This window comes from Asparagus officinalis, chromosome 9 (assembly GCF_001876935.1).
Source record: "Asparagus officinalis chromosome 9, Aspof.V1, whole genome shotgun sequence".
Lineage (NCBI taxonomy): Eukaryota > Viridiplantae > Streptophyta > Magnoliopsida > Asparagales > Asparagaceae > Asparagus > Asparagus officinalis.
Window position 1 is genome coordinate 59430803 of NC_033802.1, and position 21123 is coordinate 59451925.

A 21123-nucleotide genomic window follows, 5' to 3' on the forward strand; every position below is an offset into this window, starting at 1 on the left:
TAGGAGCAACATTTGATTCATAGCCTAACAAAGGTGCACAATTCATGTCCATGATAAATATATATATGTGAAAGCAAGACAAATGCAATCAAAATAAGATTACCACAAAAAGATAACTTGGATCTTTAACTCAAGGCGGTTAGTCCTTAAATCAAAGAGCACCAAGCTCTGATACCAATTGTTAGACCCTAGAGGGGGGGTGATTAGGGTCTTATGCTAATCTAATCCGATTGTATGCCAATTAAAATTAATTAACAAGTTATCCTAGCAAGTATGAAATACAACAATATTTGTAAGCTAGGATAAGCAATATGAACAACAATATATATCCTAAAACATAAACAAGATAAACAAGATAGTGGATAATATGAACTAAGAGCAAATGACAAAGGCGATATAAACAATAAGCATGAATGTAAAAGAACGCCAATGACAAACTCAAACAAGCAATATGATCACGGAGTTCGGACCTTCCGTCCTACGTCTCTGCTCCCCACTCCCGGGGAGAAATCTACTATCAACCAGGTTTTCTACGTTTACCCGAATAACGTTTACACCTCACACTCGGTTTTCTAGCTAACCGAAAACTTTACAATCAACACACTATTGTAATCCCACTCTACACCCACTAAGTGTTGGACCTAGCCGTGTCTCCCTCAAGTGCTCGGTTACAACCTCTCCCTAGGCACGTCAACCGACGCCACTCCTCTTGGGACGATCAACCTCTCCCTAGGCTCGTCAACCGACGCCACTCCTCTTGGGACGATCCCCGACTCTCACCACACACTCCTCACTCGGTGTACAAGTGTATTACAAAGCGAATCTCACAATAAGCACAAAATAACAAATGATTGTTCTCTCTAACAATGTGAGAACTCAATTAGGCTCAACTCAATGTCACACTATCCCACAACCTAATTATATATTGTATGCAAATACAATAAGCTCAATGGTTGTGTGTGTAAACAAAGAGTAAATCAAATCAAACTAAACTCAATATAAAACTAGCTTTAATAGAAATGATAATCAACAAATAATTATAAATAAAAGCTAGACTTGAGTTTAGGAAAACTTCTCTAGATCAAGATGGAGAGATGGAGATATGAGCCCAAACAAGAAGATAATCTCCTCCACTTCTGAAAACCAAAACAGCTTAAACCAAACACTTAAACAAGCTTAAACAAGCTTAAACCCTTCTTCAAACCCTTGTTTAAAAACTTCTTGGCTTAGTTAAAAACTGAGATCAAAGAGAGTATTTATATCCTCCAAAACCTCAGCTAAAAATCCCAAGTCAAAAGACAAAAACAGCCCCAGCAAACAGCTCAGATTTCCTTGTTTATATGCATGAGAATTATAATTTATATATACATTTCCTTTCATGCATATATTCCTTTTTGTAAATTGTTTGTCATCATCAAAAAGGGGGAGATTGTTGGCCTTCTTGTTTTGATGATGTTTAACAAACAATTTACTTCTAATGTTGTTTGTCTAGTATTTGTGTTTTCTTATTTATTGTAGACAAACAACGTTGTTGGAGGATGGATGGAATAGAGCTTCAACGATCATATCCAAGGGAGGTTGATGGAATAGAGCTTCAACGATCATATCCAAAGGAGGTTGGCGGAATGTCGGTGAAGCCTTGCTATTCAAAGTTCAAGATCCAAGTTCAAGCTTCATCCGCGAGATTACCAAGTCAAGCTTATTGAAGATCAAGATCATTGCTTGGGTAATTTAGTTTAGGAATTTATATTATGTGTGTTAGTACTTTAAGCTCAATCATATACACACATACACGTTTTGGTTTTTGTATATATATAGTTATATATATACATATATGTTTTGGTTTGATAGTTTTCAAGTTTTACTATGAAACAAATGAATAGAATTGGAAAATACTATTTTGTTTCATGTTTATATGCCTATATATGATTTCATCTTTAACAAGCTTATATTTAATGAAATCATATTTAGTGTTTTGAATATATTTGCATAGAATATGCAATTTTATGAAAATATTGTATTTCTAGGTTATAGACTTCATAACAAGATGTTATATCTTTTATCAAGTCTATACAATCATTTCATAAGGTTTCAAAATGTTGTTTAAGTCAAAATATCAAAATATCAATTTTCAGGTTTTCATGTTTTGGACTATTTTGTAAAATGATGATATTTTTTATTTGGGAAGTCCTTTTTGCAAACTAGTCATTGTAGCATGTTTATTATCATGTCTACAATCATTCCCCAAAGTTTTATATTTTTTAGAATTTATTTGATATTTTTAAACAGCTTTTTAAAATTAGCATATCAGGTTTTTCATGTGTCAGATTTCGGTCGACCGCACCGGTCGACCGACCATTTGATCTTTCATCACTGGGCGATAGAGAGTCTGTCGGTCGACCGGTCTGGTCGACCGAAAGCTCCATCGGTCGACCGCACCGGTCGACCGACGATAGTCCAGAACTGTTTCTTCGTGTTTTTGCTCTCCGTCGGTCGACCGACGAAATTTTCGGTCGACCGACCGTTGCACTCCAACGGCTATTTTCTGAGCTGATTTTTCTGGGGCTTTTTGGACTTTTGCTTGGGGGTTTGGCTGAGTTTTTGAGTGGGTATAAATACCCTATTGCTGTTCTCTTTCAACCTAACCAAGAGAATTGTTTAAACAAGTTTAAGGGTGTTTTAACCAAGTTTAAAAGAGTGTTTAAGGGTTTTGTTTGTGAAGCAAATTTCACAAGAGCAAGTGGAGATCATCCTTTGGTGTTTGAGCATTCACTCTTCTCCCACTCTCTTGTCATCTTTAGAGAAGTGTTTCTAAACTCATCTAGCCTTAATTTCATAAGCTAGATTTCATATTGAGTTTATATTGTTTTACCTCTTTGTTCACACACAACCTATTGAGCTTATTGTATTTACATTCATAGTATAATTTTGGGTTGTGGGGTTTGTGACTTAGAGTTGTGCTCAATTGAGTTCTCACCTTGTTTAGAGAACAATCAAATTGACTTATATTGTGCTTTATTGTGAGAATCACTTTGTAATACACTTGTACACCGAGTGAGGAGTGTGTGGTGAGAGTCGGGGATCGTCCCAAGAGGAGTGGTGTCGGTTGACGTGCCTAGAGAGATGTTGTAACCGAGCACTTGAGGAGGAGGACACGGGCTAGGACCAACACTTAGTGTGTGAGGTGTGATTACATCTATTGTAGAGAACAATCTTGTTGTATTTTGAGCCTAATTGTGAGATTCACTTTGTAATACACTTGTACACCGAGAGGAGTGTGTGGTGAGAGTCGGGGATCGTCCCAAGAGGAGTGGCGTCGTTTGACGTGCCTAGAGAGAGGTTGTAACCGAGCACTTGAGGGAGACACGGCATTATCTATTCTTGTCGCCATTATCTATTGTTCACATTGTCCACTATCTTGTTTATCTTGTTTATGTTTATATCACCCTTAGTTTATATATCCTTGCATATATATTTCATCATATAGGATATATCACTTTGTATATATTGCATATTCTTGCACATAACTCTTTGTATATCTATCTTGCAAGAATATATTTATTAATTAGTTTTAATTGGCATAAAATCGGATTAGATTAGCATAAGACCATAATCACCCCCCTCTAGGGTCCAACAAATCGTCGGTCGACCGGTGCGGTCGACCGATGGAGCTTTCGGTCGATCGGACCGGTCGACTGACAAACTCTCTGTCGCCCAGTGATGAAAGATCAAATGATCGGTCGACTGGTGCGGTCGACCGAAAACTGACAGCCCAGTGATGAAAGATCAAATGATCGGTCGACTGGTGCGGTCGACCGAAAACTGACATATGAAAATCTAATTTGCTGATTTTAAAAAGCTGTTTAAAAATATCAAATAAATTCAAAAAAATGTAAAACTTTAGGGAATGATTGTAGACATGATAATAAACATGCTACAGTGACTGGTTATCAGAAAGAACCTTCCAAATGAAAAATATCATCATTTTACAAAATAGTCCAAAACATGAAAATATGATATACTTGAATTTTGATGTTTTGACATAAACCAACTTTTAAAACTTTGTGAAATGTTTTTATAGACTTAGTAAAACATGTATAAACTGATATTGAAGTCTATAAACTAATAAGACAATATTTTCACAAAATTACATATTCTATGTACTAAGTACTAAAACACAATAGAGTATGTAATATCATAAAAACCAAAACACATGTATGTATATATATAACTATATATATGCATAGAAACCAAAACTGATGTATATATATATAACTATATTCGATTCCATCCATCCTCCAACAACGTTGTTTGTCTATAATACATAGGAATACACAAACACTAGACAAACAACATTAGTAGTAAATTGTTTGTAAATCATCATCAAAACAAGAAGGCCAACAAAGAGATGAACTACCTTTGCGTTGTAGAGCAATGCGTTGCAGAAGATATGCCTCTCGTGCACACGAGCACTCAATGAAACGCTCAGTGAGACGAGTCCACATGGCCCGAGCAGAGGGAAGCGAGCCAATCTCTACAGTGAGACCAGAGCCAACACAGCGAGTGAGATAATCCATGACACGAAATTCCTGCAATTGCCACTCTGAACTCTCCTTGACATAGAGAGCACGAGCAGTCTGAAGATCGACATTACCACTGTCAGAGGCAATAGTACTGGATGAAACAACAGTGCTGATGGACGGTGGAACTGGTCCCGTACTGGTGAGATGGTCAAGCAAACCAGCGCCACGCAAGGCATTGGTGACAATGGTGGACCACCCTGCCCAGTCAATTTGATCATTGAGGGGCAAAGGTGGTTTGGGAATCTTCTCTGAAGGAGCCATAACAGCAATGTTGAGACGTTAAGATGTCGAGATGCCGTTACTGACTGCGAAACGGCAATGCCGTTCGTTTGAGGCCGAGAGACGGCTTGAAACAACGATGCCGTTAATTTGAGACCGAGAGACGGTCTTGAAACGGTAATGCCGTTAAAATAGAACCTGAAGGTTAGAATGAAAACCTGAAGGTTTAAACGAGAACGCGAAACGCGTTAAGAGGCCGCAAAGCGACAAGGCCAAAATATCTGGCAGAAAAAAATATTAAACGGCTGCAAAGCAATAAGGCCAAGATTTGACAAAAGAACGCAGAAGCGTTAAAAAAAATTTTATTGGAAGGGAAATAGCCCTAGCTCTGATACCATGTTAAAGTAAGAGAGAGAGAATCTTGGGTAAATTTCCCCTTGAATTGAATATTGAGTATGCACATATATTTATACAAGTAGAGGAGTGTGAGGTTTGTTCTCCCAAGCAATGTGGGACTAAAACCCACTACAATACACTATTATCAACATTTTTTAAATTGATAGGTCATCATAGCCCACATAATGCCTGAGAGTAGCAGAGTTGTTTGAAAAATTGCAGTCCAGTTTTTTTTATCTGTAGTCTTCTACACTACTCATTTAAAAATCTTAACAAAAGTCAAATTTAATGAGCAATTAATGGTGCACTTGTTTTTTCCAATTAATATCGCATATTTACTCTCAACAAGTATGTACCAATTCCATTCATTTCCCTTTCCACGCTTTTACATCCAAAATGTAAAGAAATATGAATGCTAAATACATCCTAGAAACTCGTAAAAGGTCTTTAATTCCCTTTCCTAAACACTCTTATGGGCTGTTTGGTTCAGCAAAGTTTTTAGCATTTTGGGTGCATTACAAATTCTAGAAGCAAAGAAAGGCTAAACTATCAAAGTGATATTTTAAAAAAGACTCACTTTACCGCTTTGATATTTAAAATATCTCCATTGACGTTTTGGTATTTATAATGAGTTTAAGTTAGCATATAAGTCCAAATTTAGTCAGCGGTTAAGTTTTTGACAAAACTCAGCACGTGACCATCAGATGACCCTTAATGACCATCACGAAAAGCTGATATGGCATGGGTTAGTGATGTGAAATGGATTAACCACACCGGTATCACTCACATGACCTGAAATAACGAACATAAGAAATTGAAAAGCCCTAAATTTAACAGATTGCACGATTCTTCATACTTTTCAAAATTTTTGTTGATCGAGGGTATGGAGATTGTTGCCAAACTTGCAGTTGCTTAGAATCTCGCTGAAGAGGCAATGTGGGAAAGTGAAAGTGACATCTGAGAATCTGCAGTAAAAGCTTGATCATCGTCATCGAAAAGAAAAACGCGAGATTATTCACATTACTGCTGGTGCATCTGTTTAAAATTTTGTTTATTAAATGAAATTGTAGTTTTGGAGTGTTTATAAGTCTTCATTTTAACAACTAGGGTTTATGTGAATAACATCGAAGTAGATGTTTGAAACTTTAGGGGTTTCATAAAATTTGGAGCACTGTGTGAAATTAATTTGTAATTAAGTTTAGTTTTTTTCCATTCATGCAGATGGGTGAGAATATTGTGGTTAAATTCAAACATGGTGGTTCTTCTGAATTTCTAATGTCAGAAGAGTATACTGGTGACTCCTTTGACATGCAATTCATCGAGGAAGACATTCTGACTATAGAGTTGTTGAGAGAAAATGTTAGAGAGTATGGGTATACTAATGCTTTCACTTTGTGGTATGGCATACCTAGTGGTAGAGTTGGAGCCGTCATGCCTCATGTCTTAGATATAGACTTAGCAAAATTCAAGGCTTATGCGCGTAAGGAGAGAGTAATTGAAGTCCATGCAAACCATTTTGTGGATCAATCTATTGAAGTGGATGTCAATCCAGCTGAAGATCCTCCTCCTCTAGTGCAAGCACATTCCATTAATCAGCATGAAGTTCCAAACCCTAATGAGTCTACTCCTAAACAAACTAGTTCCTTCAGAGGGAGATAGAAGATAACCCCTAAGAGAAAGAAGCTAACCCTACGAGAAAGAAACCAACACCTGAAAGAAAGAAGTTAACTCATATGCTAACTTAGGCTTCGTTTGGATACCCTGGTGTCTTTCTTGTGTTTTTGTAAAAAAAAACACGATGGTGTTGTGTTTTTATCTTAAAATATTTTCAAAACACCATGTTAAATATTTTTGGTCAACACTAGGTTGACCCATTATAACATTAGTATTAAACATATTATTAATATATTATATATTAATTATAATAAAATATATTTAAATAAAATGTTATAATATTTAGTTTTCATTATTATAGTATTATAAGTATTAAATGTAATGCAATATAATATTATATAATGTATTATAATATTATATTATACTTTAGAGTTATACTATATTATAATTATTATTATATTATAATTATTACATATTATTTTCAAATAATTATATATTTAATTATTTTGGTATATCAATTTGTTATTGTTGTATATTATATTAATATTTTTATAATAATGTTATTTTATTATTAATATAATATTATACTATTAATAATATAATTTAATATTATACTATTATTCATATAATATAATATTATTAATAATGTTAATATTATGTTATTACTAGTATATTATTAATAAATTAATATATTATAAATATTTTAATATTATATAATATATTATAGTTTTATATGTTAGAGTTTATTAATAGTACCCTCATTCATTTACTTTAATAGATACTAAATAAATATTATTATATTATGAATATATTATTTTTTAATTTTTTATAGCTAATTTTTATTATAAAAATATTTATTTAATAATAAATTATATTAATTTATTACATAATATATTAATATTTTATATATTATATTATCATTTACTATACAATATGTTATGTATATAATATTATTATATTTTTATGTTATTAATAATATGTTACTATTATATTTTATTTTTATATTTTATTTATAAAAGTTAAATTATAGCGATTATACTATCGTATAATATTATTTATTATTTTTTCATCATCATTTTAAATTATTTTATTAGTTTATTTATATTTTATTATTATTTATTTATTATATAATACATAACATATTAAATATTAGTATTTAATATATTATTATATAAGATGTTTTATTTATTATATTTTTATATTATTTAATAAATATTACTAATATATTAAATTAACTATAATATAGTATAGTATAGTATAATATAATAAGCATGTTGATAATAACTCTATATTAATTACATTTAATATATTATGTTCGATATTATATTAACACCTTCTCAAACTCAAAACCAAAACACCAAACTTAAAACACTTAAAAGGTGTTTTGAAATAAGTGTTGTATTTTTGGTTTGAAGATGATTTAGCTCAAAAAACACCATGGTTTCCAAACACATGGTGTTTTGTTTTTGGCAAAAACACCATGGAAACAAGTAAAACAACATGGTATCCAAATGGAGCGTTAGTTTTTTGGGTTCCACAGTTGGTATTTGTTTCAATAAAAATATTAGGATGTTGGATCCCTAAAATGCAAAAACCAAGTTTTTTCTAGAATTTGCCAAATCCTATAAATTGGAGAGGATTTGCCAAATCATATTAATGAGTATGGTTACCCAATTACTATGTCATTGTATCATCCTCTTGTAGGGAGGCAAGTTCACTAAGGTAAGCATTCTCACCTCTCCTTTTTTTACAATTGCAATAAATAATAGATTACAAATTTTAGAATTTGTTATCTTATAATTCCCCCATAGATTTGAAATTCCCTTTTTTTGAGAATATTTTTTTTTGAGAATAAATTTGAAATTCCCTTTGATATTATAAATCCTAAAATTCTAAGATTTGAACCAAACGGTCCCAGCAAACACCCATTTGTGATGAAATTTTGTAAAATCTAGACTTTAGTTAAAGTCGTGCAGTGGTAGCTTCAACATAAAATCCTACTCATTCACCAAGATACATGTGGCAACAGTGTACAACTCATGTACATGATAGCATCTTTTGTTCTCTGTGGAACATATATATTATATACCATAAAGTGCACACATTCTCTTAGCAACAGTGACATATGTATTTTTATATATGTGTAAGCAAACTTACGTGTATAATAAGCCTTATTATTCACCAAGCTATGTGTTGCAACAGAGTACAAGTCATGTATTTGAGAGTATCATTTATTTTCCTTATTACATATATTTGTCACTAGAGTGCGACTTACATAATGGTTTTACATTTCACCATTTTCTCAATTGAATGCTGAACAATCTCTTCTAATCTCTCCTTGCTCTCCAGTCTTCACACCCACCCTTCCTAGCCTCACCATCGCCGCGGCAAACGCCGCCGAGAACGCCTCCGGCCGCTCTGAAAACTCCACCACCGTTGGCCTTGACGATGGTTCGGCAAATAACACCTGATCGGATATGAACATCCCCTTACCCTCCACGAGATTCTGGTAGTACCTGTTGGAATAAATGGAAGGAATTGTACTCTTGGTGTCAAATGTTAAGATTTTTTTTTTATGAATAAATGTTAAGAAAAATTTAGGTTGACGTATATGTATAGGCTTGAGATTTTAACTCACGTGCTTACAAAATATGAAGATACAAAATTGGATGAGGCTACATTTCACATTCATACTAATTCTATTTATAGACAAACAACTCATAGGTAATAAGTACAAGGACCCAAATTCATTTACTCCCACCAACATAAAAAAAACCCCAGCTCTAGAGAGCCCACTAATAAAGCCACAGGATCCCCACCAAAATCTTCTACTTCTCACCCGGCTCCACCCAAACTACGCAATTAAAAAAAAAAAAAATACTGTTCAACTCAATTTTAGAATGGGTCTTTGCTATATTTTAGTCCCCCAAATCTGTGTTAATTTGAAACGAATTTGAAGTAAGTTACTCAAATTTTCATATTTTGAAATTAACCCTCCAAATCTTTAAGTATTTTGAATTAGTCCGTCAAATCTTTATATTTTGAAATTAGTCCCCGACGTATGTTAAAGTGTTTTGAAATTAGCCCCCCAAATCTTTCAAACTGGCGCTAATTAGAGGGAATAATTTAAAACATTCAAAAGAATTTACGGGCTAATTTCGAATATGAAGTTTTGAGAGACGAATTTCAAAATATGAAAGAATTGGGAATTTAATATTGAAAAATCCCTTTCAGAATTGAGAATCCGCTATGAAAATTTTCTCCCTTCCCATGATCCTTTTGGCACTAGTACCTTGTCCTCCGCCCTAAGAACTCCTCCACCCGTATATCATCCTCTTCCACCTCAGTCGTGATTCGCCACTCTTACCTCTACCCTTAGTGAGTTTTTGATGTTTTTCCATATATAAAATTTCAGGCTTTTTTCAAATTTCAGAATTGGTATTATTTGATTTTAGTGCAAATCTAATTTTTTTCCTTCAACTGATTATGTAGTGGCACCATTTTCTAAAAATTATGGATCCACCACTGCCATGTGGTATTGTTGTTTTGAACTTAGTATCGAACAAATGATAATTTTCTTTTTCTGTAAGGGTGAAAGAGTAAAAATAAAAAAAACCACTCAGGCAGTCCACCTGCAAAAATGAAAATTAGACGAATAGTAAGCCAAAAGAACAGATACTACAGGGGGTCCAATTAACCCTTGACATAAGGATGATCCTTAATTAGATTCTACATGACTAAATGCTTATGATCAAGGCGAACTAAATAATAATAGCTATAATTCTATGTCAAGCACGAGCAATACGATAGTTTTAATAAAATTTAGCAATACCCGTTGTCGAATGTGGTGGCGGTCGACGCGTCCATGTTGACGGCAATTGTCGGGTCAACATCCCGCGGGCACGCTTTCTTGAGCTCCTCAGCGTATGTCGGGTCAAGTAGAGGCAAAGGAGGGGAGGAGGAGTAAAGGCGGTTGGAGAAATGGTGGCAGTGGGAGAAGCCGACGGTGTGGGCCCCGGACAGCGCGAGAGGTTGTTCTTGCGGAAGCTCCAGGCCAAGACGTTCAGGCTGAAGTCTGGGGACGGGAGGTTACCGGGGACGCGGCTGGATTGAGATATCAGGCCATCACGGCGGCCTAGCTCGACAGAGAAAGACGGACCGCCTGACTGCTCAAAATGGGAAACAAGAGATGGATTGAATCAAATTCAGCTTTTGCTGAGACAGCGTGAAATCCTATCATTCAATGTGATGAAATGCACATGGACTACTTCCAACGATTTCACCTATTTCAATCATGTGCACCAACGGGTATTTCTACTTAAATAACCCCAAATCTACCCTTATTTTTAAGAATTTGACACCCTAAACTTTTCCCTTTAAAGAATAAAAAAAATCCAACGTTAAACAAATTTGACTTGGATACCTCGTTAATTAATATTGATAAAATCTAAGGAAACTACAACGAGCAATTTTGGCAACTAATATAACCGAAGGAAACTACAAAGAGCAATTTTGCTAACTTTGAGATTAAGCCAACGTCACAGAAGCTAGGGGGAAACCTATCATCACAATTTGGAGCGCAAACGGATAGAATAACGATCTGCTTACCAATATATGAACCTACTTACCAATCATATACGAGGATATGAATACAGCTACATCTAGCTAAGGAAAAGTCGAAAACTCATATCCACAGCTGCCAAACTCAAATACGACTGCAGATAAAATAAGCGCATATGAAACAGATACGAGAAAAATGGATCGGATTTTGAAAAACATAGAGGCGATGTGATATAAGAGAATTCACTAACATGTTTGGCATATCTGAAAAAAACTAATATTAGATCTCTAGATCATGAAGATTAACCCCAACTCTATAAATCTTATGGTAAAAAACAATTGCAACAGTATGATTAACATGTATTTGGATACGGCTCCAAATATCTTGCTGTATATTCGTAGCCTATTAGATGTAGATATTTGGTACCCATATTCGTATCCTACCTGATATATGGATATGCAAATACAGATAATTTTTTGCACCCCTCATCGCAATGCTTGAGATAGTAAGATTATCATGGAATATGGATAGATTTCAGACAAAGACAACTGTTGCTAGCAATTGAAATGTAGCTTTACGTCCTAAGATACAAGCTAATCTACAAGAGTTGGAACCAAAATTGCTCTTTGAAATCTCCTTTGATTGTATCAATAAATAGGGGTAGTTAAATTTTGTTCAACTTTGGGGGTATTTTTGGTTCACAAAAAAAAAGGAGTATCAAAGTTAAAAATGAAGTAAACTTGGGGCATTAAGTGCAAATAACCCAAAAGTAATTGATTTTATAGAAACGTTGAAGCATTGACTTCAACAACATAAGATGCTAGGTTAAACATGTTGAAATGATGCGAGAATTTTATTTCTAAGTAGTTAATATGTTGTAGATTATAGCCAATGGTACAAATTTACAACTTAAGAAATTAAAATTTGAACTTTAGATAAAGTACCACATCTTGAATATTATCAATATTATTATATTAGTCTAGCTCAACTTGTATGTGTGTGTGTATGACTGTGTTTCTGTGAGTAAACAGTTGCGCTAGAATCCACTCAAGTATACATGAGATTTTGTCCATCCAAAATTTTAATCGTTGGATGAACTTGACAGATCAAGATCTCTCAACTCTACCCCTCCCTCATTAACTACTAGTTAATGACAACTAGCCTCTCATTAGATCTTGATTTATCACGTCCATCTTTAAGAAGTTAGATGGACAAAATCTTATATCCGCTTAAGTGGATACATGCTCAAATCTACATTTATGTGTGTGGATACCGAAAATAAAAAGTCAAAGGTGTCAAGAGATAGAAGAAGTGAGGTCCATCATATTTTAATAGCAGCATAGTTATCAAAACTAAGCTATCTTTTATTGACTTATTTAACAAAATATGTTGACACGTGCATGCACTTCTTCACATATATAAAAGATGCATAAACTTCATTTTCTGGTCAATATACTCACAAGGGCTACAACATCTCTAGCGGCAAGGGCGAGAACATCAGCACAAGAGACCACACCTGGACACAAAGCCTCAACTGCTTGCTTCGCCTTGATGACCGTGTCAAAGCCATCTCCAGCTAGAGACAAGTTCTGCTCAGAATTCTTCTCTGCATCCCCATTAGGTGATGTGATCAACACAGACGCATCACAACCCTGCAATCTCTCAACCATTACAGAACGAAAGGAAAACACACAGTTTGGTTCTCTGACAAGTGTTAGTTGCTGCACCTGTCGTCGCATGCATTGCAATTGTTGGGTTCAATTTTAAAATTTTGTAAATTTTCACTAGTAGTTATGGATCTGTTACTATATAATGGCTTTTGGAGTTCCATTAGAGATTGCAATTGGTGTTGCAACTTAAACCTTATTTACAGTTTAAAAATTTTGCAACTGTGACTTGCGCTCAAATCTATGTAAGCCATCTGATGCAATTGGTTTTTTTGTAACACCAGTTGCAAACACATTTATTAGGTATAGCGGGACAAATAAATATACTGTTGGTTCCAAAATGTCTCAATTGCATCTAACGGCTGACAAATCCATACAGTAAACACTGAGAGAAAAGGAAATACGGGTTTTGCTTTACCTCAACGAAGCAATCATGAAAGAAGAGCCTGAGGGTTGCAGGTACTGTGACAAAGGTCAGGCTCATCTTCTTCATAACTTCTTGTCGAACGATATCTTCAACGAATGGGCATGATAACCGGTAGAAGTTTTCAGCTAGCTGCCCTTCTCCACTTCCTACAATAAAAAAAGCCATCATTAAGAATACCAAATTTCTCCATAACTCCATCTATAGCTTGTAACAGAAACTAATACAATATTTTCTTCGCAGAATGCTGCATTTAAAGAGATAAATAGTTAGAAAGGGGGGGAGTTTGATGATAACGATGTTGAGTTTTATATTGCATGATAGGATGAAAAATAGAGAGAGGAAAGACATCTTCCTTCTCATATGCTCTTGTTGCAATATTTTTTAAAAGAAAAATTAAAGAGAAAACTACAAAACCAAAGTCCAAGAGGTTGTAGCTTTCATTTGAAGCATGCTGACATATGCCAATGGTTACAAAATTAGTTCATGGGATTGACTTGAAAGCTGGTAAACTTAAGAGAAGATGTCACCATAACGAACATAGAGTATATGGAAGCCCTTACATGATCTCAATAACTAATAAGTACATAAAATAAGAGTATGGAAGTAGATTAAAAATAACAACATTACTTTGGAAAATACAGTTATAAGCAAGTTGCTGAAAATACTTTTCATAGAGTAGGTGAGTTCCTACATTAGATATTTGTTCTCCTCCTGATGTAATCCTGAGTTGAGATATGAACATTTTTATTTTACACTCAAATATAGAGAAAGACATCAAGCATGATTCATAGAAAAAACATAAACATTACAAATCTGACTATAGCCGTAAAAAATATATCACCAGTACCTGCTACTCTAAAACAATCTGATCAAGAACTTCAAAAATTGACTATTTAATTACTATAGCAACTATCAAAACTTAAATACTTCAAATTGTAGTTCACACACATTAAAGACTGAGATTTTAAACTAAATATGATAGTACTTGCTTTTGCTTGTTTACTTGTAATCTATATTATAACAAACACATGCTTTGATGCATTCCATGAGGGAATAATACGTTGAGATTAGATATAGATTTGTTAGATCCACTATAAATTTTGTAGGATTCATTTGAGGATTCAACCTACTAATTTTTAGGATATCGGGTTTGAGTTTTAGATTATTCACTGTTTGATATCTCCTGAAGTATGTAAATTTCATTTGAGAATCAAACAAAATTTACAAATTTCTATATGTAACTAATTGTCAACAGGTTATCGGTATTGGATAAAACTGCATATCTAGATCCAATAAGAATATGGATCTACTTCTAGGATCCATATCTAGGTATAATAATTTACTGACTTACTGGATATGATTTAAGGACCCAAACAAAGATTCTGGTCCGATCGAAATCAGGCAATCTGGTTGTCAAGCCCCATAGCCACCTCTTACCAGCACGTAAGGTATATGGCTAAATAGACAGGGTACTATGCAACAATGAATTGTTATGATCAAAGAATAACCATAATGCACATTCACAACAATTAATATCCATGTACAATAATCTAAACAGGTGATTTAAACAATTTACAAGATTGACGAGTTAAACTAGAATGTCAAGAGGAGGAAGCTATTCTTGTAATATCTTTTTTCATACTTGGTAACTGTGGAAAAATTCTATTCTCTATGAAATTAGTAAACGTACATTGTCCTCATCACCAGAATATTGAAAGACCACTGAGGTACCCACATATGACTTCTCATAGTAGTACCAGGCAACAAGGAACGACCATAGGAAAAATAGTGTAACGCCATTTCTGCAGCAAACTAAAGATATAGCCTAAATGCAGATAATCTAAACAGGTGATTCAAACAATTCACAAGATTTACTAGTTAAAATGCGTCAAAAGCAGGAAGATACTCTTGTAATATCTTTTTCATATCTGGTTACTGCGGGAAAATTCTATTCTCTATGAAATTAGTAAATGTAAATTGTTAGCATCATCAGAATATTGAAAGACCACTGAGGTACCACATGTGTGACTTCTCATAGTAGTACCAGGCAACAAGGAACGATCAAAGGAAAAATACCCTAAATGCCATTTCTGCAGCAAATTAAAGATGTGCGCCCAAGCAGCTAGAAAGAATCCATCAAAATTGACCTTGAAACTTACACCATATTAAACAGCATCTTCAAACACAAGAAAGCTAAAACATGTAAATAAAACTGCAAAAAATTACTTGGGAGAAAGACAAAAAAATTACAGAAGAAGAAACCTCCAAAACCAATATCGATATCGAAGATTCTCATAGGTAAAAAAATTAATTTTCGCAATTTTCTAGTAACCAAACGGGGAAAAAGGTAAATCACGACATAAATTCTATTGAATTGGGAACTTTTAGAAAGTAAGGAATTAAGAATGTAAAACCCCGTAAATTTGAATATATCGTGATAAATATTATTTATTGATATTTGAGTATGTTAGAAATTGATGTGAGATCAATCCAATGTATATATGTGATGGTACAAGAGAATCATGCTCGAAACATGCACAAACAGACTGATTTAAGCCTGTCTAGTCGACTACTACTGTTAGTAGTCGACTACTAAGGTCATTAGTCAACTAATAAGGATAATATTCGACTAGTCGGGCTGATTTCCAGATTTCCTAATGGGTTTCGGGTCAGTTTGGGGCCAGTTTCATATATGTGTATATATACTCTTTTTACACGAAAATTTCCTCTCTTTTAATTATATCTCTGAACCTTAAGCAGCCACCCTCTCCCCTCAAACCCTAGAAGTGTTTCTCGAGGAGTTCGAGACGTGAAATCTAGCGGAGGGCGGGTTTTAAGATCGTGGTTGAAGGGGGATCTGCTCATACGTGCTTGAGGAGTTCAACACGACTCTGAGGCAAGATCATCTTCATCCAAACCTGCACCTTTAAATAATAATTGATTTAATATGTTCAACTTGTTTTTATGTCTAAATCTTAACCTGAGGTGTTAAAATTTAGATTTTTGTTGTTAAATCTTAAACTCATGCTAAATCTTATGTTAATTCTTGCTATTTACATTAGATTCATGATTATGATCATTAAGGTGTTTTTAAAGTTCAATTTTAACTTAATAATCATGCCTAAATCATGTTTGAAACCCTAGTTTTGTTATTTAATTAAGTACATGTTTTAATAATCATGCCTAAATCATGTTTGAAACCCTAGTTTTGTTATTTAATTAAGTACATGTTGATTAAAAATGTTTAAACCCTAGATTTGTGATATCTAAGTAGTGTAATCATATTTAAACGAATTTATCTCTGTTCATGTTTAGATTTTATCATGTTTTATTAATTATGTTGATAATCTATGTGTTAAATTGAGGAAATTAATTAATTAGGATGTTGAACCCTAATTAGACTAAGTTAATAGTTCGTATTATCTTCGAGTTAATCTCTGTTGAATATTTATCAGGTTTAAATCTTGTTTTAACTTCATGATAAATGCATTTGACCGATAAGTCCTGTTCGTGTATGTAAAAATTTATGTTTTACCGTGTAGTCGACTAATACTCTTAATAGTCGACTACTCGTTCCCAGGTTCAACCTACAGAAACTTATTTGTTGCAAAGTAGTCGACTAATACTCTTAATAGTCGACTACTGATACAGATTTTTACCTTCACAGAGTCTAGATTCAGTGTATTTGACTACTAAGCTTAGTAGTCGACTACTAAGATAGTTTTTCCTGATTATTGTTTTGCACTGTTTCGAGATGCGATCATGGAGTTCGAGCAGCATGTTGACACACGTACAGTCATGAATATACACGAATAGTGTCATAGTATACATATGAGTACCCCAAGAGGGATTATGACAAGTATTGATCCGTTTGCACTTGAGATATAAGATATACACACGTAATACACATGTTTGGATATCGTTGATGAGCTCAGTTTAGTACTACGTAGGGTAGTGCGTCGATATTCTATTTGTACAGGCCATTGAGTCGGATTTTAGGATGCTTTATCTAGCAGTCCGTCCAGCAATAGGATGCGATGAGGCTTGTGAGCCGTATTTCCAGGATACCTATTTGGTAGTCCGTCCCGCACTCGTGTCACGTACAGAGATGCGATGAGACTAATGAGCCGTGTACACAATTAGGATACTGACTTGATAGTTCGTCCCGCATGATAATACGATGAATCATAACTTGTAAGGATTTGCATTGTGACGATTGCTGATAGCCTGAGTCTTTGGTGGATGTCATTTATGAGCATGACTCATTACTGAGATATATGACTGATGTACTTTGCTCTTGAAAGTACGTGAGACTATTATGCTGATTATTTTATCTTCCAAGTGATAATAAAAGATATTATAAATATGATATATTGATGTCTTTTATTTTCCCATACCGTTTTCTTTATTTCTTGGTTGGAATCAACGATTAGTGATTCACAATTTGAGACATATGGTATATACATGAGGGTTTTCTTGTTTGGATTATTTCGCTCGACGTACTAATCTCATGTTGTGGGTTTCTAATTGTTGATTTCATTTAGGTTGTTTATTCTTTGTTCAGTATTAATGTTTAGACATCTATAATTTGAGACATATAGTATATACATGAGGGTTTTCTTGTTTGGATTATTTCGCTCAACGTACTACGTCTCGTGTTGTAGATTTCTAAATATTAATTCCATTTAGATACATGATAAATGATCTAGATAGACTATGCTTAATAGATAGAACCTCCACTTTATCTAGCAGTCCTTTCCCTGAGAGCGGATGGAGATGATCTTACTGTAGCGCTCTGACGTTTTTCTTATTGTTCTTTTTGTTTTAAATTTCCTTTCAGGTAGCTCAGAGTCCCGAAGAGCCGCAGGATGACGGAGTTCTAGTATAGTCGCCGTCGCGCATTTTAGTAGTTGAGACTCCACTATAGTTTTATGTTCTCATTCAGATATTAGAGCTTTGTTTTCATATTGTAAAGAAAGTGTGCCTTAGTATGATTTGCAGTTGATACATGTTGAGACATTTTTATTATTTCAGATATCAAATATATTTCAGTTGAGACATAATTTTTATTTATGAGATATCTCTTTCTATATCATGTCTATTATTTTTATTTCCTTATTTTGCATGTTTTGTACCTACACTTATATTTGATTCCACTAGAGGATATTACTGTAATTGGTGAAACGTGTTATTGCACAATGTGGGTACATGGCAGTTTGATATCTCTGGATTCACCTTTGATTGCAGCCATGTGTGAAAACAAGAGCATCACAAAGAATTATGACTCCAAGTTCATGCTTCAGTTGTATACCCTTATTCACCACATTTTACAAGGCTTACGGATAAAATAATTGTGATGCCCCCACTCATTGAGTCCCACATTGGGAAATTGATAGAGTTTTAAGAGGGTTTAAATGATGGATCCTAAGATTATGTTCAACATTGGCTAGTCAATTTTGGAGGTGGTTTGAGCCAAACAATTGTTGCACTCGTGGGTCTTTTGATTTACATCACGTCAACAGGCTCACGGGCCCGGGTCCTGACAATAATCATAATCATTGATATAATATGTCAATGCAATGAAATCTGAAAACTTTATTCATCATAGTACTTTCTTTAATGCTACACTCGTCTTTTTAAGACATTCATCAAGTCACATGTTATATGATTCAATGAATGTCTACAAAACATACTTCTTGAGTCGCCAATGTTCATAAATGAATAAACTTTTTGTTCATAATGCTTCTCCAGTAAGTAGTCATAGCTAGCTTTCAATGTCTAGCACTGCTTTGAAGGCTTAATGGCACAGGAAATATACACTAAAAGGACTCTTAACAGTAAGAGCAGAAAATAAGAATGTACACATGCAATATGTTCCTAGGTGATTAGAAATATTAGTCACATAAAGATGCAAAAACACTAAATCAGTAGTACCCAGTGGGTCAACACTAGTAATGCTTGTAATAGTTACAATGAATAATGTAAAAATCTTCGTCAGAGGTAAATAACTTTGGAAAGCTCAACTCAATGTCCAGAAGTAGAGTAATAAAAAAAATGATTCAACCTCTCCAAACAGCAAAGAAGTTAACTAGAAGACATGGTCAAATGCATAAAGTTTTTCAACGATTCTTTTTTATGTTTCTTTTTTTTTTACAGTAAATATGTTTCTCCATGAGTCAGCAACATGCTATGCTCCTTTATGCCGTCAGAAACATTGAAAAACTATAACTGCACTATTCAGATTATATCCAAAAATTCAAGATGGAGGGTCTTTCATTACAAAGAAACAAGTACTTGCTGGATTGCGATAGATATATAAAGATATAAACTATACAAAAAAAAATCCGTTAATTCATACACAAAGGTCGAGCCACTCATTCCTTCGAATCTTCACATATTTTCTGGACCTTCATATATTATAGGAACAAATCGATTGAATATTGAGACTTCGACTAACTGGCCATTAATCATGAGTCATATGTTGTCCACTTGCACCACAACACATACCAACTCTTGAAGCAAAACTATCATAAATCATTTAATATCAAAAGAATTTTGAAATTTAGGGTTTCGATGATGATATAATTTGCAAAGTGCTCATTTCTTTCCCTTTTTCCCCTCTAGGTGTGACCAAGAAGCTGCTTCTGGTGATTGATCTCACTTGTAAAGTAACAGTACTAGCACATACTACATAAGTCTGCAGAGTATTTTGAGGGAAAAAAAGAACCTCAAAATTGATACGGCGCGCGCAAGTCATTTTTACACTTTTTTTTTGTTGGATAAATTGCGAATGGACTCCTTTATCTATACATTCAATGGCACTTAATCTTCTCTCAACTGCTTTAGCAGCACTTACCAAAGCATTTCGAGAATGCTAAATTGCATATAAACCCTCTCTATTTTCAAAAATCATACCACTAGCCTCCACCCAGAAATATCAAACACAAGCGCAACCTTTTTCAGATCCCGTTCAATTCTCAAAACCTAGGGTTTTGCTCGTTCCCAATCTCAGCACCCTGCTCACAAAAAGCTTCCAACTTATTGAATCAATTGTGGCGATAAATAAGGGCTCCTTAAAACCCTAGGCAGATTCTCAACATCAAGAACTAAACGACTGTGCTTAGTGATGGATGTCATTACCTCGCCGATCGGCGTCGCCTGCTATACCTCCACCAAGGCGTCGCCGGAGCTATAGAAGACGTCATTGACGCCGGCGAGATCGAGGGTCTCTCGGCGGTGCTGGTTAGGGTTTTGGCGGGGAAGGGGCGAGATGGAGATCGAGCGGGGGAGGGAAATTACCGCGTAAATTTGGACTCGACTGCTGGGCTTTCTTGTGTGGTGGGATTTTTTTTTTTAAATAGGCCAATAATGGGCTCCTTTGCGATTAAAAATGTTTATGCCCATTTGGGTTGAAACAAAATATAAAGACCTAAAATTTCATCGTTGCATATATTATATTATATACATTTCCGTTATAAGTTTCCTACCATATACCTCTAGTGGTATTGGTATTTTTTATTTGAAATGTACTGACTATTTAAAAAAAAAATCTTAGCTTCCTTACTTGCGTTTTAACTTTTTAAATAAGTAATGCTACAGCTCCCTAAATATACTAAAGGTTTTTTTTTTTTTTAGGGAGCCACTTCTAATTTAGGT

At 34.4% G+C, this 21123-nt stretch overlaps 1 protein-coding gene across 1 annotated transcript; it reads right to left on the reverse strand.

Annotated features, from left to right (window-relative positions):
- On the reverse strand, positions 8988-20791 carry LOC109824526 (peroxidase 55-like). The gene is given in 6 exon segments (XM_020391145.1): positions 8988-9328; positions 10645-10840; positions 10843-10978; positions 12834-13025; positions 13459-13613; positions 20608-20791. Coding segments are annotated over 5 exon segments (813 nt in total). The 5' UTR covers positions 13534-13613; positions 20608-20791; the 3' UTR covers positions 8988-9114.